The 25,458-nt window shown below is 46.8% G+C and overlaps 1 protein-coding gene across 1 annotated transcript in view; it reads left to right on the forward strand.

Moving 5' to 3' along the window:
• Positions 1-25,458, forward strand: part of RHOBTB3 (Rho related BTB domain containing 3) — a 110,147-nt gene that overhangs the window by 74,330 nt on the left and 10,359 nt on the right. The window contains exons 9-10 of the mRNA XM_040421554.1: positions 11,844-12,017; positions 18,430-18,596. Of these exons, the coding sequence (XP_040277488.1) occupies positions 11,844-12,017; positions 18,430-18,596 (341 nt within the window). The remainder of the gene's footprint in view (positions 1-11,843; positions 12,018-18,429; positions 18,597-25,458) is intronic.

Genomic DNA, 25,458 nt, shown 5'->3' on the forward strand with positions numbered 1-25,458 from the left:
TAAGCAAATAGTATTTATTATGTAGAGAAAGTTAACACAAGGCACTTACTAATGTATTGTGATTGTCCATATTGCCTCCTTTGTTGGCTGGATTAATTTTTCCATCACATTATACACTACTTTTTTCAATGGTTACGACCACTGTGCAATCCATCAGTGTGGCTGTGCTTGCAGACTATAAAACAAGCACCACCTCTCCACTGCACGCACATGCATACCTAAAACATAAATCACAAGAGCAATATAATAATAGATTTCATCATCTCTCTCATGAATATTTCCTATCATTATTATTATTTTTACTATATTTTTTTTACTAATATACAAAATGCACACAAAAATGGCACAGATAACGCAGCTGGTATCTATCGAAACTATTACCAAATTTGTATGCAATACATACACATATATTTATATATCTTATCATATATATATATATTTGTGGTCCTGGCTACGGCGCGGAGCCTGATGAGTGTGACTGAACCTAACCTAGCTAAAGTGGCTGGTGGTGTGCCTGTTGCCACGTGATGAGGGTAGGCCAAATAAAGGGGGCATACCCTGGGAGATGTAAGGAGAAGGGCCGGGAGGGAGGGGCGAGAGAGGACGTGCACCAGGAGAGCTGGGCGGCGGAGCTTAAGAAGCCCCCTACGCCCCTCCCACAAAAGCAGGCTGGATTCAGCCTGCTGAATTTGTGGTCCTGGCTACGGCGCGGAGCCTGATGAGTGTGACTGAACCTAACCTAGCTAAAGTGGCTGGTGGTGTGCCTGTTGCCACGTGATGAGGGTAGGCCAAATAAAGGGGGCAAAAATACAAGTAGGAAAGGTTTAGGAAACAACTCTTTATTGTAGAAGATGAGATTACAGAACTAGGTCAGAGAAAGCTGCGGCGATTTCGGCTTTTGGATGCGGGATGTATTGTGAGAAACAAGAGGACTTCCAGCGACCCATTTTGCGTATGATGTGGGCCGGTACCCCATGTTTGGATGCGGCGGAGGCGGCTCCGATCCTGAAAGAATGGCCCGTGATGGCCTGGGGGTTGAACCCTAGCCCTGACGCGAGGCTGCGGATGTGTTTTACGAACTGCGAGGACGTGAGTGGCCGTGACGGGAAAGGAAGGAGAGGGCTGGCGGGAGCCCGGTTGCCCAGGGTGATTAGTAACCTGTTGAGGACGGCCACGGGACACCAGGAGTTGGAGGTAGGGAAGTATTCTATGCGCGCTGGGGGCCCGATTTGTGAAGTTTTGGAGACTGGCAAGGTGAAAGTGAAATGCTCGTGACTACGGGTGAGTTGGTTTAGGGCGGGACCTGTGTTGTGAGGAGAGGTGCCGCTGAATTCCCCGGGCCGGAGAAAGCCGTAAAAGCTTAAGTAGAGGGCGGCTTTGAGAATGCAGCTTCTGAAAGGGCCAAAAGGACTGCCGTCTAGGGATGATGAGAGTTTCCTGAACAGGCCCCCTGAGACGGGTTGCCTGGAGGGAATGGGTTTGTGAGAGCTTTTTTGAATACCCCGCAGTGTGGCTTTGATGGAGTGGGAAGAAAAGATTGGGTTGCTGTCTGGATGACGGATCATGAGGTGATGTTGGACCCCTGACAGATACGATCTGATGGTGCTGAAAGAGAGGTGCAGATCCTTGTGGCAGTATGCCAGGAAGGCCATGATGAAAGTGGTTTCGCTTACGTTGCCCCTGGGGTGAAGGTGACGAAAAACCTGGAAAGCTTTCCAACCTGACTGGTAATTTCTGGTGGAGTTTTCGGACAGGGACTTGCGGATGAGATTATGAGCCATGGATAGGTGTCTGTCTAGTCCAGGATCAGGGAGCCGAAGTCCGGGGGGGGAATCCCGATTCTCTCGGCTTGTGGCATGACCTGGAAAAAAAGAGTAAGATTTAGGCGGGACAAGGCATCCGCTGCGACGTTCCTGATGCCCTGGATGTGGGTGCAAGAAACATGAAAATTGTGTTGTGCGTAGGAAGCGCATGACTTTGGGTGAGCTGGATCTGCCTTTAGTGATGATGTCGACGACCGTATGGTTGTCGGTGATGAAACGAACTGGCATGTTACTCCATTCTTCGCCCCAGACTTGTGCGGCTGCCACGATGGGGTACAACTCAAGGAGAGGAGAGGACTGAATGGCTTGAGGGTCTGAGTGAATTTGAGAGGGCCAGGAATCGGCGAACCACTGGTGGCCGAATAAGGCGCCGAACCCGACGGACGCGGCCGCATCGGAGTATACGGTCGGACAGGTGGGACTCCAGCGAGGGACAAACATGGAGATGCCATTCCATGCCGCCAGAAAGACCCTCCACATGTCTAGGTCGGCCAGGGCTTCACGGTCCAGTTGAATCAGTGAGTCCTGGGTTGTGGCTGTCGGTAACAATTGGAGGAGTCTTGCTGTGAAGGATCGTCCCTGTGGCATGATGCGGGTTGCGAAGTTGAGAGATCCCAGTAGTGACTGCAGGTCGCCCTTGGTCATGGTTCTGGATCCTATGTGAGCGGAAATGGATGATTGAAGTCTGACTAGTTTGTCCTCTGGGAGTCTGGCTTCCATTCTGCAGGTATCCAGCGTGATACCCAGGAAGGTGAGGGCCGTATTAGGGCCATCGACCTTTGATGGCGCCACTGGGACTTGTAAGGCGGAGAAAATGCTGAGGAGACTTTCCAGTCTGTCGGGCACGTGGTTGGGGTGCTCTATCAGCAAGAAATCGTCCAGGTAGTGTATGACTCTGGGACAATTGCCGTGGTTTACCAGGATCCAATGGAGGGCCTGGGCGAACTGATCAAAGAGCCAGGGGCTGCTCTTTGACCCGAACGTGAGGCGGGTGGCGAAGAAGTACTGGTCCCTCCATTTGATCCCGTGAAACCCCCAGAGGTGTGGTTGGATTGGCAGGAGCTTGAAAGCGTCCGAAATGTCCGCTTTTGAGAGCCAAGCGCCCACCCCAACCTGTAGGATGAGTTGGATGGCTTCATCCAGGGAAGAGTAGTGCATGGAGTATTCTTCTGATGGTATCAGGGAGTTGAGGCTCGGGACGCTGGATGCATGAGGCGCAGACAAGTCGTAGATTAAGCGTTTTTTATTGGTATTCTTCTTGCAGACCAGCCCGATAGGGCTCACCCTGTAGACCTGGAAGGGAGGGGTGGGAAAAGGGCCTATGATGAAACCCTTCTGCAGCTCGACCTGCAGAAGAGAATGCACCGAGGCCGGGTCCTCTGTGGCCGACATGAGATTGGGGGTCTCCCAGGAATCCCGGGGTAGAGTGACAAGACCGGTGTGGAAACCTGTTGAAAAACCGGAACGCAGGAAATCAACGAAGGCGGGATCGTGGTGGGTATTGAGGAGGGAGACGAGAAGGGGGACATTAATGTCGGCTAGTCAGCTTTTGGCCGAGCGCTGGGAGCAGGAGGACTGGGGGTGGGCCCGGAAGCAGGTGGAACAAATGTGGAGCGCCTTACATTTGCTGTAGTTGCAGAAACTGGAATTAAAGTTGTTGCACAACTGGTTTTTACCCAGGAACACAATTGGGCGACCTAATTTGTCCAGGAGCGGACCCGGTTTCTGGGGGGCAGAAGTGCTGGGCAACTGTTTGGGCTGGGATGAGGCGTGGGCGTTTGGGCACCAGTCGGATGCATGCAGAACTGACTGGCAGTTGGAGCAAAAAGGTGACCTGAGACCTGCAAAGTGTCTGCAGAATAGCTCCATGTCCAGAGAGGCCCAATTGGTGATATGCCGGAACTGGGCGAGGGCTGCGGCTGCCTTCGCCGAAAACGACCGGTGATAGTCGTAGAAAGCGCAACCTCCGTATTTGTGTCCGAGCTCCGTGACCCGGTATAAGTAAGCGTCCAGCTCCTCTCTCCTGGCGGGATGTGCCGAGCAGATGATGTCGCGGTAGAGGCTGAACGCGAGCACGAACTCCGGGATGGAGAGTTTTTTATTCAGGCGGGAGTCCTTGGCCTTCAGAACTACGGACACATCCCCGCATGCGATGGTCCGATTTTCCACCGTGTCGTGCGTGGAGATGAGGACCGCTGCCAGGTTCACGTCCTTGCCTGCGAGTATGTCTCTGCGCAGGTTTTCGGGGACGAAAAAGGAAGGAGCTATTTCGGGAGCCCCGGACGACCTACCTGGGGAAGACGGCTGAGAAGTGGAAGGACCAGGGGCGGGACTGGAGGGAGCAGCAGGCGAAGCGTCCCTGCTTTCGACTGCCTGGAGCCTGGTGTTGAAGTCGCCCATGGCGCTGGACATGTTATTGATCGCGGCGTGTAGTTGTGTCAGTGACAACTGTATGGTTGACATGGACACCTGCTCCGTGGACTCTGTGGATGGCTCAGGAAACAATAGTCGATATAATTCGGCCTTTCGGGCTGTGGCCGAATGGCGGATTCCTCGCTTGTTGAGCTCGGCGATCATCTTGGGAATGGTCCATATTCGATAAGAAGAGCGACTTGCTCGCTCCGATACCGCGGACTCTACGGTTGATAGAGCGTCCTCGAGATCGGAAACGTGGGACATGTTTAGAGCTGAAAAACGAAGAGGGAGAAGACTATAAAAGCTGGAGGGGAAGCGAGAGCGTCTGGAGGCGGCCGTAGGACGCGTGATCCCCTTGACGGGCGTGATTTATCAACTTACCTTAAGTCACAGGAGCCGTCTATGCCGCGAAAAAACGGGGACAGGAAAACAGGGGAAGCCGAAAATGTCACTGCTTCGCCTACAAAGAACGGTATATGATGCAACGATTGGCTATGCCGGGCGGCCAGAATAGCGAATCGTGTCCGCTACTTACCTGGAAGATCGAAATAGATTTTTAAGGGAGCACTTCGCGGAGTAGCTTAGCCACCTGAAAGAACAAAACCGGACGTGTTGATTTTTGGGAAACCATGGCTGGTGCGCGACCAGCGGTTTCCCTGGGATATGACCGGGCCGGTGCCGGGAATGCCGCGTGTGACTGCTGCAGCGGCAAGCGAAGGGGTGGGAAGCGCGCCATGGTTGGGAATGCATCCCGGCGAAACTGATGGAGAATGCAACAAGGGGTCAGAGGGTGAAATGTGTGCCAGGGCGATCCTGGGTGGACGAGGTTAAGGAGCGGTTCAGGGCGTACCTTTGGAGAAGAGGGACAAGGTAGGGCCTGGGCGTACCAGGCCCAGGGGAGGTGTGTGAAAGCGAGGTGGGCACACCACCTTGAAGACACATGGGTTGCGTGACCCGAGCGAAAAAACAAAGAGAGAGATGGACACAGACAGGTGATGCCGGATGGAAACAGGTGTGGACAAGTGACCAGAGAGAGAGGAAAGAAAAGAGAAGAGAGCAGGGCGTTCCTGCGGACAGAAAGTAGTGGGTGTGCGAACCGGGTTTTTGGCGGGGGGGGGGGGGGCCAAAAGCGGGAGGGACAGATGCCGGGCGAAGACCGTACTGTCCCTCCCCTGATGCAAGGGGTGTTTTTTTTTTTTTTGTTTTTTTTTTTCACTAAGCAAAAAAAGAGACCAGGAGGCGCACGGTCCCTGTGCTCAGAAGAAGAAGGTCAGCTGGAGATACATTCTCTGCATTGGAGTCAGTGGGGGATGCGTATGTGCCTAATCAGCTGCTTGAGTATCCCCTGATCCCTGTGAGACTAGAGACCCCATGCACATCTAAGGACATGTTGGCGACAGGAGGAAGAGGGGGGGGGGGCAGCATGGCGGGGGAAAGATAGTTTACTATGCCCGGAAGGGAGAAGTAGCGCCACGGATTTCCGGTGGAAAGTAAACTGCGATACCATAGTTGGAATGTGTGAAATAGTGAGAATACCGTGCAGTAGATATATTGTGAACAAATAGACACATGCATTGCCGGGAGCTGGGCAGGGGCAAAAGCACTGAAGGCACCTCAGCACGCACGGAGACCGACGCGATTATGGGCGTTCCCTCAGTACCGAGCCATGCATGCTGATGTGACCGGGGTGATCAGGAATGTGATCAGTCTGAGCGGCTGCGTGGGAAACCGGCAATAGATATGTCTATGGCGTTTATTGGGGAATCAAGTGCGGTTATGTGGGGGCGCTGCACAGATGCCCCTTGCATCCAACCTGTCCCCATATGCCCAATGTATACAGTGGTGGTGGGCCGCGCGGTTGACAGCGGTCAGACCGATAGCAGGAGTTAATGCTGGAGCCGGGCCCCACCCCGCCGACCCCTGACCCGCCGCGGCGCGATGCGTTCCACGCTGGGACGCACGGCGGGCGGAAGGGGCGGGAGTGGGGGACCAGACGCAGGCCGCAGCGATGGACCCGAAGGACGGAGCTGGCCGAGCGGTGCGTGGTCCTGCGGGGAGAGGTGGCACGGTGAGAGGGGGATCTGTGGGGACCCTGGGGACTGGATATGCCAATTCCGGGTGCGGGTGGCAGGATGGATCGAGCCGGCGGCCCCCGCCGACTTCCGCCCTGCGGTCACGTGATGCGCTCCACGCTGGAGCGCATGGAGGCAGGGCGGGAGCGGCAGGCGGAGGAGCGGACCGGCGGGGGATGAGGTGGTGGCTGCGGGGTGGTGCGGACGCAGGAGGGGAATGAAAGGAAGCTGGAGGTAACAACTTACCAGGGTAGCGGCGGGTTCTGTCGCGCAGAAACGCAGCACGTGCGGGCAGCTTGGCCGGAAGTAATGGACTGACGGGTGCAACTCCTCCTACCAAACGTAAAGGCGAGAGAGGACGTGCACCAGGAGAGCTGGGCGGCGGAGCTTAAGAAGCCCCCTACGCCCCTCCCACAAAAGCAGGCTGGATTCAGCCTGCTGAATATATATTCATATATTTATTGTGTGCCATAATTATATTTTTATGTTTTTATTATATTTTTTTATGTTTTATCTTTTTATTTTTATTTATTGTAATATATCTATACCTCCACTCTATATGTTTATATTCCGATATATATTTGAAATAAGAGAGTTTATACCAGGTGATTTGAATAGGAATGCTCGGTCCACAAACTAGATAAAGTCCGGTCCAGTGTTTCATTATATCCATTATGGACCAATAACTTCCAGACCCATACCTTTATATACATCCACCAAACAAGATGGCTATCAATACCCACTGAGGAAAGAGCACGTATGCTCCGAAACGCGTTTGGGGGACTACAATTGCCAGCACGCCATATGTGATGAACAGAGACTGAAAGTATGCAACACATGTATTAACTATCAGCCGAACAGCGATCTGAGATATTCAAAAAGTACTTCTCACCACCTATTGCATAATCAACTAGAGGGAAAGCCGAACTCCTATACAAGCCCGGAGCAACCTTGAACAATGCACCACATGGGACGCCACGTGGGACGCCGAGAGCAGCGGGACTCGCGATCAAGCCGGACTGCTAACAGGAGAAAGAACATCACAGAGGGGAGCAAGCATCTACAGATTAGCGAGTGGTAATGTATGAAACATAGTAAGAGACAATAAATGATGAGGGGCACTCCAAAATTCGGGAAATGACAGCCAGCGCTATATCAATCAAATATTTAATATGGTGAGTCAGTTAATACCAACAATAAAAGTATACATGAAGTAAAACAATGTGCCAGATATCTGGACCTTGAGTCCCAATAAACTTCTGATCTCAAACGATCGCAAGGGATATCGGCAATCTGTAGATGGCAGTCCTTGTCTATAGCTCAACAATGGGCTTCAATAGAACGAGATGAAAGGACAAACTCTTGCCGGCAATGTAATGTAGGCACTGCGCAATATCCCAAGTCTCCAGGATATGTCCCGCTTCTCCTGCAGGATGACCAGGTAGTGATAGTAGTGAAGGATATACCTTACCACCTTCCGTCACACGCTGGATCCTCAGCTCTGTTCTCCTGCCGTTCTTACCCAACGCAGCGTCCCACGTGGTACGGAGTCTCTAACGTGACGTCTCACGTGACTCCTCAGCTTCACAGCGGTGTGATGTCAGACGCTCCCTGCAGTCCTACCCCCTCTCACAGTTCAAGACAATTTAGATAGTCCATGAGGGAGTAATCGTCTCAAACATAGGTAAATCCTGTAGATAAATCCTGGCAAATGGACAAAGGCTCACTGTCGCAACAGAACCAGATGCGTTTCAGGGTATACACCCCTTCCTCAGTGGTGGTAGCAGTGAGCACTTGACAACCTTTTATACCTCTCCAGAGGCAGACTGTGGGTGGGACTGGGCTACTTGAAGCCCTGGAAAGTCAGATCCAGAATCTTGTTCTCATTCTGATCCACATCGGAAAAGACTAGAATTGTGCCTCACATATTTATATTAGTCCTTCAATCCTTAGGTAAGATAATCCTCCCATAAAAATCGATATCCATGGAATGAATATCATAATGAAAATAAAAACAAACTATGCAATATATAACTCTATATAAAAAAAAGCATAAGAACATCTAAAACATAAAAAACGCACACAGAAAACGCATATGCGGTATAAGTGCGACTTCACTGCGTTTCCAATGCGTTTTCCATTGTAATTCTCCAGACAGCACCTGGGAAGCATGAATATCGAGTCCAAAGTTGGCCCCCATCAAAAGTATTACGCCACATAAGAACTTTACTCAGAATGTTAGGGGAGGAGAACCGGGCAGGGAGGAAGGAACAGAGTGCTTAAAAACAGCCAGACTCTGGTCCTGCATCACAACCCGGCTCTCCCCCCACCCCTCAAAGAAATCCAAATAGCTTTAATTCGGCATTTAGGCCCCTTGGAATCAGGGACTCAAACTCAAAAATACGAGACTCCTGTCTAGACATAGAGGCTATATGATTACCACCTCTCCAAGGTCTCTTGACCCTCTCCAATGCAATAAATGTCAGGGAGGAGGGATCACAATTGTGTACCTCTTTAAAATGTTTAGAGAGAGAGTGTAGCATATAGCCCTTCCTAATGTTCGCCATATGCTCCGCCACCCTCCTTTTCAGCGTTCTCTTTTTCCTCCCTATATATTGCTTTCGACAATCACACTGTAACATATCCTTCACTACTATTACTACCTGGTCATCCTGCAGGGGAAGCGGGACATATCCTGGAGACTTGGGATATTGCGCAGTGCCTACATTACATTGCCGGCAAGAGTTTGTCCTTTCATCTGGTTCTATTGAAGCCCATTGTTGAGCTATAGACAAGGACTGACGATATCCCTTGCAATCGTTTGAGATCAGAAGTGTATTGGGACTCAAGGTCCAGATATCTGACACATTGTTTTACTGCATGTATACTTTTATTGTTGGTATTAACTGGCTCACCATATTAAATATTTGATTGATATAGCACTGGCTGTCATTTCCCGAATTTTGGAGTGCCCCTCATCATTTATTGTCACTTACTACTTTTTCCAGACAGTCTGGGTGGACCGGGAGGTGAGCACCCTGATCCATTCGGCATATAGGTGGAGTCGCTGTATTCCATTTAATGTATGAAACATAGTATCACAACATGTTTCAACATTGAATGTTACCCCATAAGCAATATGTGCCAATACTGAATGTTAGATTCTGTGACTATATGACCGTGGCTTATATACCAAAGGAGTGACTTTAACTGAGGATCGAACACAGGATAAAATCCGATAGCTCACTGAACATTATTCATTTCCAAGAACTCCTCCATAACTCAATAGGATATTTACATATATGAACTTAAATATTAATTTATCAATTTAATTTATATACAGTGACTGAGCTCTTGAGGTGGATTGAATATAGACATTTTTCCAAATTTTTTCAATTTTTCCATTTTTTCACCTTTTCGTGTTTTTTTTTCTATTTTTATTAGAAATATATCTATTTATTTGCATTCTCACACTCAAAAGACATACTAATAGGGAACTTAGATTGTGAGCCCCGTTGGGGACAGTGTGATGCTAATGTCTGTAAAGCGCTGTGGAATATAGTAGCGCTATAGAAGTTCATAAAATAAATAAATTCTCTTGGTTCAGACCAATTTTAGAGAATTGAATGATTTGTTACACCCATTGAATCATTATTGTTATTGTGAATTGCTGCCATCTAGAGACGGCTATGTTTATTGCTATGCTTATTGCCATCTTTGTGAATTAATATAGGAGGTGCAGAGATTGCTGCTATTATCAATACCACTCATGTCTATTCTCAGAATTTATATTAGTATTACCAACACTGTGGTTCCAGTAACGCTATTATTCACGTAGGAGTCTATACTATTATTATTTCTTGTGGGACAGAATTTATATATAATTGATAACAATTTTCTCTTTTTATGTAATTTTGTGTACTAATAAATTATTTAGCTACTTTTAATTCTTGCAACACCAGATATTAGTGTGCCCTCCATCTTTTCTATTTTTATTGTTCATACATAATATACTGGCGACGGGTACGCCTAGGATTGAGCACCTAAATCCAAAGGGTCAGAATGAGGTGAGCCGCTGACATTTTATCTGATTTACTATAAAACAAGCACCAGCCTATGTGCACTGCCATGATCCCAGTCACCAGAGAGGTTGTGATTTTTTTTTCCCCTATAGTGTGCAAGCATGGCCACTGATTCTGGATTACAGGGTGGTCGTAACCATGGAAACGAGCAGTGTATAAATGGGGAAAAATGGGAAAATGAATCCAGGGTAGGGTGGCCACTGGCTTCACCCCAGAAAGCCGGACCTCGCTGACCACGCCCCCAAACTGCTAAACCATGCCCCATTCTTTCCTGTGTTTCATTAAGCCACGCCCCATTGCCGGCAAATAATGTGGGGGGGGGGGGGGGGAACTTTCAGACCGGAAGGTGAGATGGGGGTAGCCCGGCATACGGCATACTTCTCTCCCCCTCAGTCAACCACAGGGAGCCATGTCTGCGGGCTCTAGTGACTGACGCCTCAGTTAATATGTTGCTGCAGCTCAGGCTCAGATAGCACAATGCTGAAAAGAAGGACATCCCTATGTCTCCAGGCTCTGTGCTGGACGGAGGACAGGGAGCCAGAAAACCGGAGTGTCCGACCTAAAACCGGATGTCTGGCTACCCTAGGATAGGGTCATATGTGGAACTGCAGTCAATGAGTGGCCTCAGCAGTAATGTGTCCCCAAGAGTCATTTGCTACAGCAGCACACATGATCCCATCTGTACCCCAGCCAGAAGTCAGAGACCAAAAGATTGCAGTACATAGTCAGGGGGCCACACTGAAGCAATGAGGAGCAGGTGAGTAGGATTCTTTTCCTAGGTACTACATGCTATGGGTACTAATTAAATAGAACCAAAACCTGGAAAACCCTCTTTTAAATTCTCCAGAAAACCATAATCGTGGTTATTTTCCCCACAAGGTTATGTGTATAATGACATCATTTCCTGTTTAATCACATCCTGCAGGATATGTTTTTACACTGTGAGGGACCGGGTAAATGATGAATCTTTATATTCACTGATTACCAGCAGAGATCTTGAAGCCTGTAAGGAACTGAAACAAAATGGGGGTCATTTATGAATATATATTCGCCAATTTTTGGTGTATATCTGTCGCAGATTTGGTCACAAAGGGGATTTGCAGCCAAATCTGCAACTTGTTTCCCATCCACTCCACGTGCGCCAGTTCTAAAAAAGTAAGCGGGGAAGGGAGCGGGTTGGCTGCCCCGTCTCATTTATTATTTTCTATGCCTGTTTTAGGCGTAGAAAATTATCTAAATCTACACCAGCAAGGGAGCTGGCGTAGAATTAAGCCGGCGGTGGATGCGCCTAAGTTATGTAGAGGCCGGCACTAACTCCATTATAACAAAGTAGATCACAGCAATCATTTTTCCAAAGTTTGTCTAAAAACTAAAGTAAAACTCTCTTAGCTAGAACGAATATTCATAAAATAAAATATTATTGTGTCTATCTTTTATGTTTTTGACTACAGATACTAAAATTCCAGCTCATCGGGCCGTGTTGGTGGCTCGCTGTGAAGTAATGGCTGCCATGCTTAGTGGAAGTTACATGGAAGCAAATCGTGCTCTTGTTCCAGTGTACGGCATATCAAAGGACACTTTCCTTGCTTTCCTGGAGTACATGTATACAGATACCTGCTGCCCTGGTAAGCCATAATAATAACCTAATAATACACAATATATATTAAGCCAATATACATTTCTCTGGAAAGTATGTGTGCTCTAGTTACAGTATAATGTCTATTAGCTGAGACTTTCCTGTTAGGCCTCCTGCACACGAACGTGTGCTTCCCGTTGCCGTATTGCGGACCGCATTTGCGAATCCGCAATACACGGGTGCTGTTCCTTGGGCATTCCGCATCACGGATGCGAACCCATTCACTTCAATGGGTCCGCAAATCCGGAGATGCGGAATGGTGCACTACGGAGTGCTTCCGCGGGGTTTCGTCCCGTACTTCCGTTCCGCAAAAAGATAGAACATGTCCTATCTTTTTGCGGAACGGCCGGATCGTGGATCCATTAAAGTGAATGGGTCCGCGATCCGCTGCGGCTGCCCCACGGACGGTGTTCATGCATTGCGGCCTGCAAACAGCACGACCACGGGGCGCACACGAACGTTCGTGTGCAGGAGGCCTTGAGAGGACCACCCAATACAAATAATAGAAATGATTTGTTACGGGTTAGGGCACATGGAGAAACTACTGTCCAATTTTTGCCAGTATTACTGCAGTATTACCCACAAAGCCTTGTGGCTATTAACATTTAGAAGAATAGCTGCGTGGGTTAAAATTCCTGTATTGCAAGCAAAATGTGTGCAGACGAGTGACAAGTTATTATTGACAGCAGAATTATAATAACTCATCCGACAAAGGGAAAGGCTTAGAGAGAAAGGGGAGTGATGCATTGGAAAGGGAGATGGATTAAAGGGGCTTTCCGGTAATTATTATTTTTATCAAGTGCCCGCAGCCTGCCACCTGAAACAGGAGATTCATACTTACCTGCTCCACGCCGCTCCTGTCCTCTGAGCTGCCTCCATCTTCCAGTCCCTGCTGTTAACATTCAGCTGGTCATGGTCATGGTTAACTGCACTGCTGCAGCCAATAACTGACTTCAGTGAGCTTTACAAACAGCACGTGACTGCTGAAGCCAGTGATCGGCCGAAGCCGAGCATGCAACCATGGCCATGGCCAAGCAGAAATAAACAGCTTGGAAACCAGAAGGTGGAGACAGTGGAGGCAGCCGGGAGGACTGGAGAGGTGTGGAACAGGTAAATATAAATCTTCTGTTTCAGGGGCATGCTGCAGGCACTTGATAAAAAATAATTCTAATTATTATTGAACGCTTCACTCGTTCATCAGGTGATCTGCTGCACCTTTAGACAGACAGATTGTCGGCAGGAACATTATCTGGCCATCCAAATCCAGGTGAAACTGTCATTTGTGCAGGCACCTAACTTATTGTTTCTGTGTAGCAGATTGTGCTGTCTAAACGGCGATCTGCTGCCCAGAAACAATGCAGGTGTGCGAGGACGAGCGATCGCAATAGGGACTGCTCATCATACTGTGGAGGTGATCGCTGCATGTAAATATAGCAGTCACCTTCACTGAACGAGCAGCCGACTGTCCTTCCCGACAATCTGTTGCTCATCTCCCCATCTAAATCCACCTTTAGGTGACAGTATTCGTAAATCTCCCCATAGTGTTTTTGTCTTAGGCTACTTTCACACTTGCGGCAGAGAGATCCGGCAAGCAGTTCCAAACGTATGCCAACTGATGGCATTTGTAAGACTGATCAGGATCATGATCAGTCTTAAAAATGCCTGATCAGTCAAAAAAATACATTGAAATACCGGAGTCATCCTGCAAAACGGATCTGGCATTTATTTATTTTTCACCCTTTTTTCAGTCTGCGCATGCCCAGACCTTAAGGACGGATCCGGAATTCCGGTATTTTAAATGCCGGATCCGGCACTAATACATTCCTATGGGAAAAAATGCCGGCATTCAGGCAAGTCTTCTGTTTTTTTCGCCGGAGATAAAACCGTAGCATGCTACGGTTTTCTCTTTTGCCTGATCAGTCAAAATGACTGAACTGAAGACATCCTGATGCATCCTGAACGGATTACTCTCCATTCAGAATGCATGGGGATATACCTGATCAGTTCTTTTCCGGTATTGAGCCCCTGTGACGGAACTCTATGCCGGAAAAGAAAAACGCTAGTGTGAAAGTACCCTTAGGTAACAGTATTATTAAATCTCCCCATAGTGTTTTTGTCTTAGGTGACCGTATTAGTAAATCTGCCCCATAGTGTTTTGGGGATTTGTGGCTTTCTCGAAAGGCAGCATGCTTACTGTATTGTATTTTTCTCTAGTGTTTGTTTCTTATTTGCTTTTCTATAGGCCTTGAAAATGCATGTAAGAAAAAAGGGCTTGTAAAAAAAGATTGAAAACACTTGAAATTCTTGACATTTCTTTTTACACGTATTTAAAAACGAGTATTTGTGTAGGAGGCCTTAGAAGCAGGTCTGACAAAGAGTGGATTCACTGTTTTGACTCGCCAGCATTGCTTGAAGATTAGTTTAGCAAATACAGTACATTTATTCCTCATGAAATAAATTCTGGAGAGCTCTATTCTGTGATGTTCCTCTGCTATTCTTCCTAGAAATGCATACAAACAGAAAATTGGATGTTACGATTTCCTTTGTCAAAAGGATGTGTCCCTACAATCAGTGCCAACAGTGTCGCATCATGTATGAACACAGCCTATTAACAAGGGGAACAACACCCAGCTGTCAATGTATTCATTCATTTTCAGGAGGAGTAACAGAGGAGCTGCACAAGTTCTTTTCCAGCATTACTTTACAGGGAAGATAAACATTAAAAGATTTCACAATATAAACTGCATACCTGTTAAATACGGTGGATCTCTTAGATGTAATGCAGCTGGTGTTTTTGGTGTACAGGCGGGGAAACTTTCAAAAAGGATTATACAGCCATTCTTATATGAATTTTCAAAGTATGTTAGCCAGCTTCATCAGGGATCATTCACACGAGCAATTCTCCTATCCTGGTGCTGTTGAGTTTATAAATGCAAGTACTTGAACTAAAAACTGACACATTAGTCATTGTGAAGAGTCACCTACTAAAGACTGGTGTCTCACATGCCGAGACTTAGGGTGCATTCACACGTCCATATGTATTTTGCGGTCCATAAATTTGCAGATCCACAAAAAATACAGATGACATCCGTGTGACGTCTGTGTTGCATCTGTTTTTGTGGATCCATAGTAATAATGCCTATTCTTGTCTGCAAAACGGACAAGAATAGGACATGTTCTATCTACAAGAACGGACATACGGATGTGGACAGCACACGATGTGCTGTCTACATTTTCTAAGGACCTATTGAAATGAATGGATCCACATCCAATCCGCAAAAAAAAACGGAACGAATACAGACAAAAATACGGTGATTGGGGCCTTAGTAAAAAGGCTGCCATAGAAAGATGGGGCCAATTTATTAAGAGAAACAGGCTTCTTCATATATATGTTACATCTGTGATGTCGATGTACCAGAAATTGTAAATTTGCACCAGCTAGGAACTAGTATGGTTCTGCAGTGATGACCCCACCCCTTCAGCTAAGCTCTGCCCACTTTTTAAGAAAGTGGCGAGAGCGGTGTAGAAATGCAAAAAGTCACACATTTTTGCTCAAAATGTCGTTTGTGCAAAAATTGTCAACTTATGTTCATTCTGGAGTACATTTTGTAAATGACAACCAGTGGGGTAAGGCCTCATGCACACAACAGTGTTTTTTCACTGTCAGTGATTTGGCTTCAGTGGTCCGTGTCCGATTTTGCTTCAGTTGTGTTTCCTTGTGTCTTCCTTTTTTTTTGTCTGACAGGGGAAAAAAAAGGAATAATGAAAAGTGTAATTTTATTGCACCAAGGTCTTGTAGAAAAAAACGGACGCGGACACGGATGACATAACAGTTGTGCATCCGTTTTTTTGATAGACCCATTGACTTGAATGGGTCTGTCCTCCGTTTTCCACTGACATGGATAGGACAGGTTATATTTTTTTGACGGACTGAAATCACGAAACACGGACTCAGAAGGAGGACTATCACGGAGGACTATCAGTTTTTTTTTACAGCTCCATAGAAATGAATGGGACCTCCGCTAAACTGTGAAAAATGACGGAACGGACACACACAACGGCCTTAGGCCTCGTGCACACGACCGTTGTTTTATTCCGTGTCCGTTGTTCTGTTTTTCGTGATTTTCTGCGGACCCATTGACTTTCAATGGGTCCGTTGAAAACTCAGCTAATGCACTGTTTGTCATCCGCGTCCGTGATCCGTGGTTCCAGTCTGTCAAAAAAATATAACCGGTCCTATTTTTTTTGCGGAAAACGGTTCGCGGACCCATTGAAGTCAATGGGACCGCTAAAAAACACGGAGGCACACAAGATTGTCGTCCGCGTCCGTTTTTTTCCTATCATTTGCATGACAAACCTGTCTTAGATTTTTTTTTACTTTTCTTCATGTCTGGTGATCCTCCAAAAATAAAGGAAGACACACGGAAACAAAAATGGAAACGGATCACGGAACAACGGAACCCCATTTTGCGGAACGGAACACAACAACGGTTGTGTGCATGAGGCCTTAGGCCTCATGCACACTACCGTTGTGTGCATCCGTGTCCGTTGTTCCGTTTTCCGTGATTTTCTGCGGACCCATTGACTTTCAATGGGTCCATAGAAAACTCGGAAAATGCACAGTTGTTCATCCGTGTCCGTGATCCGTTTTTCCTGTCCGTCAAAAAAATAAGACCTGTCCTATTTTTTTGATGGACAAAGGTTCAAGTCAATGGGTCCGTGAAAAAACACGGAGGCACACAAGCTTGTCTTCCGCGTCCGTGCCCGTAGGCTACTTTCACACAGACGAATCCGCAGATCCATCTGCATAAAAGTTCTTTCAGATCTGAGTTTTCACTTCGTGAAAACTCAGATCCGACAGTATATTCTAACACAGAGGCGTTCCCATAGTGATGGGGACGCTTCAAGTTAGAATATACTAAGAACTGAGGGGTTAATTGTGCGTATCATAGCCCCCTGTAAGAGATCAGGTGCTGCGAGGCAGGAGGGGGCAGACCCCCCTCCCTCCCCAATTTTAAATTCATTGGTGGGATTTTAATTAGGAGGGGGGAGAGGGGAGGCCGCACTGGCCACCAATGAATTAAATACTGGGGAGGGAGGGGGGGCCGCACTGGCCACCAATGAATTAAATACAGGGGAGGGAGGGGGGGCCGCACTGGCCACCAATGAATTAAATACAGGGGAGGGAGGGAGGGGGGGCCGCACTGGCCACCAATGAATGTAATACAGGGGAGGGAGGGGGGCCGCACTGGCCACCAATGAATGTAATACAGGGGAGGGAGGGGCGCCGCACTGGCCACCAATGAATTTAAAACTGGGGAGGGAGGGGGGTCTGCCCCCTCCTGCCTGGCAGCACCTGATCTCTTACAGGGGGCTATGATATGCACAATTAACCCCTCAGGTACGGCACCTGAGGGGTTAATTGTGCTGATCACAGCCCCCTGTAAGAGATCGGGTGCTGCCAGGCAGCAGGGGGCAGTCATGTACACAGTTCTTAGTAAATTCTAACTTGAAGCGTCCCCATCACTATGGGAACGCCTCTGTGTTAGAATATACTGTTGGATCTGAGTTTTCACGATATAACTCAAATCCGATGGTATATTTTAACATAGAGGTGTTCCCATGGTGACGGGGACGCTTCAAGTTAAAATATACCATCGGATTGGAGAAAACTCCGATCCAATGGTATAATAGGGACTCCTGACTTTACATTGAAAGTCAATGGGGGACGGATCCGTTTGCAATTGCACCATATTGTGTCAACGTCAAACGGATCCGTCCCCATTGACTTGCAGGACGGATCCGTTTGGCTCCACACGGCCAGGCGGACACCAAAACGACTTTTTTTTTACTTTCCTTCATGTCCGTGGATCCTCCAAAAATCAAGGAAGGATCACGGAACTACGGAACCCGTTTTTGCGGACCACAAAAAAAAACGGTCGTGTGCATGAGGCCTTAGTCATAGGTCAGTGTTTTTCACTGAAAATCCATGAATTCCGGTCAAAATTGCAGCATGTTCTGTCATCAGTTTTTTGTGTGGCACTTGCCAATTCAAGTCAATGGGTTAGGGAAAAATCTGATGTACATTGCCGGATGGTCTGTTTTTCACTAATGGTTGCTAGGAGATGCTGGGTGTTATTGTTCAGTTTTTTTTTTCACGGACATGGAAAACTGATGAAAGTGATGGCACATTGGTGGAAGAAACTGACAAACTAAATGCAATTGTAGAAGAAACTGAAACAAAAGTGATGGAAAACTCATCAGTTTTTCAGTGACAGAAATTGAATGAGTGTTCATGAGCTTTTAGGGATCTATTGAATAATGTATGTAGTTTGTATGGAGGAATCTGGAAAGAGATCCTCTTAAATATGAGTCTCCTAATTGTCCATATTTACTTACAGCTAGTGTTCTACAAGCCATGGCTCTTCTGATTTACTCTGAGATGTATCAAGTATCTAGACTGCAACATATCTGTGAACGTTGTATCACCACCCAACTCCAGAGTGTGCCTAGCAGAGAGCTGGCATTGACCAGCCTCAATGTGGTCAGTCTGCTCAGAAAGGCTAAGGTAATGCATGTTCCATCTTGTGGTAAACAATATGAAATACAGTCACTTCCAAAAAAAAAAAATGCACCGAGAAGGCGTTGTTGGAATCGAATGACTCTTTCTATGTGTTAAAGTAATGATGTAAGTGATTACAATATTAGAGCGAAAGGAAAACTGTACAATTGAAAGGAGGATCTAGTACCCTGTTAGGCCACCTTTAGCCTTAATACAAGATGGCATACGGTTGGGCTTGGAGGCACACAGGTTCCTTATGGTATTCTGTGGCACATTTGCCCACAGATATTGCAGCTGGGCCTGTATATCTTGCACACTCGTAGAGTGTCATAGCTAGTCCCATAAATGCTCAATTGGTGATAAATCTGGTGACCGGGCAGGCCAAGAAAGTGTTGCAGTCCTGTGTGAGTGAGCATTATCCTGCTGAAAAATGCTAGTTGGAAGAACTGCCATGAGAGACAACATATGTGGCCAGGCTCAGACTGGCCCACAGGGGAACAGGTGAATCCCCCGTGGGCCCCTAGTCCTCCACCTCCTGCACAAGTCGCACATGCCACAGTACACTGAACGACCTACAGCCTATGTAAGTATAAAAAATTGGGTAGGTTAGCAGACTACTTATTTTATTATTATAGAAGCATCGGTTGGCTGAGATGACTTCTGGGTACAGAGGTATACCAGACATTATCCTCTTTCCATAGTGATCTGTGTAATCTTGTAGCGTCTTGTTGCTGTGTGAACAGGTAATATTTGAATGTAGCTGTACATTGGGCCCCAGGCACCCCAGTCCGACAATGTATGTGGCTGTCGGATATCCTGCACATATCACATGAATCTGACCATCGTGGGATCCCAAACAGACAGGACACGTAATTGGTGCCGTGACACCAAATTTCCTTTGGATAAGCACCTGGAAATGGTCCAGACAGAGACAGGGGTGTGTAGTGAAGGTGCCACCTGTGTCTGGATGGTGGACAACAAAACTGTGTGAGCTGCATGTGCTTGTTAGTGGATCAAACAATCCTCTCTACCAGTCGTCTGTCTGGGTCATCCAGAGACTGTTCACCATATGTGCATGCCCTGATGTAACCACTGACCCCAAAACCTCCTAACAGCCAGGTCAGAATGGCCTAGATGGCAGGCAGTTAGTTGAAATAATCATCCTGCTTCTCTCAGTGCAATGTGCGCTTCCCCCCTAGGGCCCTCTATATCGCGTCCCAGGTTTAGGGTACTTTCACACATGCATTGCGTCGTCACCGGCACTACCTGCCGGATCTGGAAATCTGTATGCAAACGGATATCATTTGTAAACGGATCCGGATGTGGATCTGTCTGACAAATGCATTGAAATACCGGATCCATCTCTCCGGTGTCATCCGGAAAAACGGATCCGGTATTTATTATTTTCACATTTTTAAAGATCTGCGCATGCGCAGACCGGAAGACCGGATCCGTCAATGAGACACTAATACATTTAAATGGAAATTAATGCCGGATCCGGCATTCAGGCAAGTGTTCCAAAATTTTGGACGGAGAAAATACTGCAGCATGCTGCAGTATTTTCTCTGGCCAAATACCGTAAGAGGGACTGAACTGATGAATCCTGATGCATACTGAACGGAATGCTCTCCATTCAGATTGCATTAGGATTAAACTGATCATTTTTTTTCCGGTATTGAGCCCCTAGGATGGAACTCAATACCGGAAAAGAATAACGCTAGTGTGAAAGTACCCTTAGTAGGAAGGCAGAGTGGTATAGTGCGGCTTAAATGTCTCTTACTGTGTCCATGTCACACAGCCCCCTCTCAAGGATAAAACATTAAAAGGGTTAGGGTACTTTCACACTTGCGGCAGGACGGATCCGTCCTTCCGCTATTTCGCCGTGCCACCGGACCGCCGCTCCGTCCCCATTGACTATAATGGGGACAGGGCGGAGGTCCGGCGCAGTACGGCAGTTTGCGGTGAGGGGCCGCCGGACCAAAAAGTCAGACATGCAGGACTTTTAGTCCGGGGGCCTTTTGCCGTGCACTGCTGTGCTGCACCGGAGCTCCGCCCCAGTCTCCATTATAGTCAATGGGGAGGGAGCAGCGGTCCGGCGGCACGGCGAAATAGCGGAAGGACGGATCCGACAGGGTGAACAGCCTGTCGGATCCGTCCTGCCGCAAGTGTGAAAGTAGCCTTATCCAATACCTATAATGCCCTCCAAAATTCCTGGGCACCTCATACAGGTTATACTTAGGGACCCAGTCGCTCCTGATGCTCACGCGGCCGCCGCTGCATCTCCTCGTTTGCAAATAAAAACATCCGACGACAGGTGGGAAGGGGGCAGCCAATAGCAGTCTGCGACGGGGATGAGCCTCCCTAGCATCGCAATACTGCTTTGTTGGCATTCATTGTTTGGCATAAATAACATGATATCTTTATTCTCTGGGTCAGCATGATTATAGCAATACCAAATACATATGGTGTTTTTTTTTTTTTTGTTTTTACGTAAAAGAAAATCTTTTGGCATTGCCGCATCCCAAGACCCATAACTTTTTTAGTTTTCTTTCTATTGACATGTGTGAGGGCTTGATTTTTGCAGGACGACCTGTAGTTTTCATTGGAATCATTTTAGGGCAAATAACACTTTTTGATTGCTTATTATTATTATTTTTTTATAACTTTCTTTATTTGGATGTAAAAGGCATATAACATACATTTTAGAAATGACATTGTATGCAGTATACAATTATGTCACCGGCATATCACATTATGTACATCCTTTTTATAGAACCTAAACCATATTTGCATGTGATTACATTTAAAAATGATATTTATGTCAGTTCTTATATCCCTCCCCCCAACTTTCACCCCCCAACATATGTTGCTCATGTTGATCCAAAACATCACCTCTGAAACCTTCTAACCTCATGATTCTATATGTGACTTCTCTCCTATATCTCAAGCAGTCCTAGTGTGCCCTTGACTTTTGCTTCCAGATACCACTTGGTTTGCACAAAGGGGGACATCAGTTCTTTGATTTAACCTTTGTTAAAACGTGTTCAACGAGTTTCCTCCATTTTTTTATGAATTTTGCCACCGCCTTCTCCCTACTTTTACCAGCTTCCAGCCTTTCCATATAAAGTATCTTTCTCACCAGACCTATAACTTCTTCCTTTGTAGGAGATGTATTAGTCAGCCAATGACGTAATAGACACTTTTTTACCGCCATGAGGACAATATGCACCCCCGGTTCGGCAACTCCTTTCCCCTGGGATTCATCTTGTCCCACTGGGATATATTGAAATATACACTGCTGGGGTTCTACCTTTATCTCTACATCCCAAACCTCCCTGATAAAGGAAATGATCTCTTCCCAAAGTGGTTTAATATGTGCACAACTCCACAAACCGTGTAAAAGATCTGCTTTTGGTTGTGTGAGCATTTAGGGCATTTTGTAAGGTAGTGTGCTGGGGCATTAGAGTATGAAAGGTTGAAAGCATAAGTTGCTTTATGTAAGATTCTCAGTTGTGATTCTCGCCACTGTTCGCTTTGGATTGCCTTTCTAATATATTCTAAACCCTCTCTCATTTTGAGGGCTAGGTCTGTAACCTTGATGTCTTTTTCCCAATGTGCAAACACATTTTTTACCAAGCCTATAGAACTCGTGTTGTGAATACGTCTATACAAGTCTGCAAGTGAAGTCATACCCTCACCTCCCCCCAGAAGGGCTGCAAACCAGATCATTGTGTCGATATCCTCTAAAGAACTCGACTGGGCTTTGCAATAAGCTGTAAGCTGATAGAATGGTAATGAATGCGAAGCGACAAGCTGGTACTTGTTTACTAATTGCTCCAATGTCATCAGTTTATGATCTGAGGCTACCATTATGTCATTCAGTGTGCGGATACTTTTCTCCCTCCATTTTTTGTACATCTTATTCTCCCTTCCCTGTGGGAAGGCAGGAAGGGACCACAGGGGCATCTGGGGCGACACGTATATTGGGAGCTTATACAATTTCCTAATCGCTTTCCACGCCATTATGGTGTCTCTGAGTAGAATGGATTGCTTAATTTTCACTGGAAGATCTTTAAGCCTAGTGTGTATAAGGGCTACTAAATCCCACGGGTGTGCCAATTCTTGCTCAACCCTACCAGCTGAGAAATAAGTAGTGTTCCAAACCCAATCTTTTACATGTCGGAATAAGGCCGCCAGATTATATAGCCTAATGTCGGGCATATTCAGGCCTCCCTCCCACTTCAATAAACAAAGCTTCTTATAGGCTATGCGAGGCCTTTTCCTTTTCCAAAGAAAGGCCACAAATGCTGACTGTAGTTTCCTCACATCAACATGTTTTAGAAGCATTGGGATCGTCTGTAACGGGTACAGCATTTTAGGAAAGCTGATCATTTTTATTAGACATGCTCTCCCCATCAGAGACAATGGTAACTCTTTCCATTTATCAAGTTCTTTGACAATCTTATTAATAAGCCGTGGATAATTTAAAGAGTAAATTAAGGACGCGGTCCTACCTATTTTAATCCCCAGGTATGTGATGTATTCCCTACGTATCTCTACCCCAAATTGGGATATGGATGGTATGTTATTGTCCCCCAGAAATAAGAGCTGACTTTTAGACACGTTTATTTTGTAGCCTGTTACTCTGCTATAAGTATGGAATACTTCGAGAATCGCCTTTAGATGTAAGCTCGGCGATCTCATGTAAATCAACAGGTCGTCAGCAAAGCATGTGAGTTTCAATACTTCTTTTCCAACCTTAATCCCCTCGTATACATTGGACCGTAAAAGGTACAAGGCCAGTGGTTCCAGAGCTAGTGTCACGGGGTAGCGTCACAGGTATAAAGATAGAGCGGAGGTGCACCCCCTGAGCTGCCACCCGGTCCCCTGTCCCTGCCTACTTGCACCACCCACCCTAGGTGATGGGGCGCAACTGGTCGACAGTCCCTGACCTGAGTAAGTGCAAGCAGAGAGATAGAGACAGCAGGGAAGCGGACAGCCAATGAGAGGTAGCACTCGAGCGGACAGAGAGGTGGAACAAGCAAGGTACCACCAAAAACGGAAGGGCAAGGAAGGTCAACTAGCCGGGGTCAGTCCAGGAGGTCACGTCAGTACGAGGGAAAAGGCAAAGACAAAATCCAAGAGCAAGCCGAGGTCAAAATCCGAAAGTTAGCATCAAGGTTCAGGGAGCAGGCAGAAGAGGTGTCAGGAAGCAGATCAAGGGTCAAATCCAAAGGTAAGCTAAATAACAATAATAATACATAGCCTAAGGGACCAAAATCACAGGCAACCTGTAGCCATCAGGTTGCCTGTATTTATAGTGGGGAGTGAGGGTCATGAGACGTGGCCAGCGTCACATGACCGACAGACAGACAAGTTGAGCACCGAGTGATCAGCTCGGTGCTCAAGGCAGACCTAGGAGCAGGGAGCCTCCCAGCTAGCAAAGCCGCCCTGGGAACGAGGCCGAACACAGATCCTCGCTCCCAAAGCTAAGCAGCAGGTCTGCGGCTGATGGGAGACCGAGTGCGCCTTCGGCGCCCCGTTACAGCTAGGTAATAATAAGGGCGACAAGGGACACCCTTGCCTTGTTCCTTTATGGAGCCTTATGGTATCAGACACAAAGCCCGGGACGTGTATCCTCGCTTGAGGGTCTGTATATAAAGCTGTGAGATAGTTCCGAAAGGTACCTCTCAGAGCCATCGCGTTCAGCACATCATTCAGCCATTGCCAGCTAACATTGTCGAATGCCTTTTCAGCATCGACTGCCAGGAGGGCCTGCATGACATTCGACTTCCTTCCCTTCAGACTGTCTTTAGATTCAGGTTATTTGATACCTGGTCATCATTGGGGTTTGCTTTTATTTTCGCTTATGCTGCACTCGCATGCAAACCCTGTTTTGCCATGTAGGTTTTCCTTTGATTGCTGACTCAACTGTTACCCATACTATATTTTTGGTCAATGGCTGGTCACTGTACCATATATAATTAATTTCATTGATCATTACCTTTTATATTTGACACGTATGCTATCCCAGGGTGGCGTTCTTTTTCTGCTTCTTTTCACTTTTTAACAGAATATTACTTATTGCTTTATATTTTAATCATGTTACAATAAAATCATATTTTTATACAGTACTACGAGCTCCGTTTCCTTGTTTTTTCGCTTGTTTCACTCGGGAGCTAGTACCGAGTTACAACTACGGGTGTCCTTTTGGTTGCACCGGGTGGCACGGTTTTCCATTTTTTGCCTTTGATCTTTATTGTTTTTTCTAATATTTGTTACTGCAGAGCGGCCTTTAATGAATCCCACCTGGTGTTCCCCGATCAAGTCTGACATAAATGCCGCTAGTCTATTGGCTAATATTTTAGATGCCAGTTTGAGATCTTGATTAATGAAAGAGATTGGTCTAAATGATTCCGGGCTTGTCAAATCTTTCCCCATTTTTGGGATTAGTTTAATATATGCCACATTACTGGAGAGCTGTATCCTTTTCCCCTGGATCACCCCATTAAACAAAGCGACCAGCGTGGACACTATCTCAGGTCCCAGGGACTTGTAAAATTCTGCCGGGAACCCATCAGGGCCCGGCGATTTCCCATTTTCTAGGGATTTGATCGTCTGTTGCATCTCTGCCTCCATTATCTCCGCGTTAAGACTATCTAATGCCTCATCTGACAAAGTTGGGAATCTTACTTTTGCTAAAAGTTCATGAGGAATATATGGAGGTGAGGTAGTTTTTCATTATTTCTAACATCTTCCTAGGGTGGGAGTGCAGAATACTCTTAGGGGATATAATTGCAAACGTCGAGTATGCGGGCGTGTAAGATTCACCAGCAATTTGCCCGCCTTGTTACCATGTTTGAATAAA

The sequence above is a fragment of the Bufo bufo genome, chromosome 2, assembly GCF_905171765.1.
Source record: "Bufo bufo chromosome 2, aBufBuf1.1, whole genome shotgun sequence".
Classification (NCBI taxonomy): domain Eukaryota; kingdom Metazoa; phylum Chordata; class Amphibia; order Anura; family Bufonidae; genus Bufo; species Bufo bufo.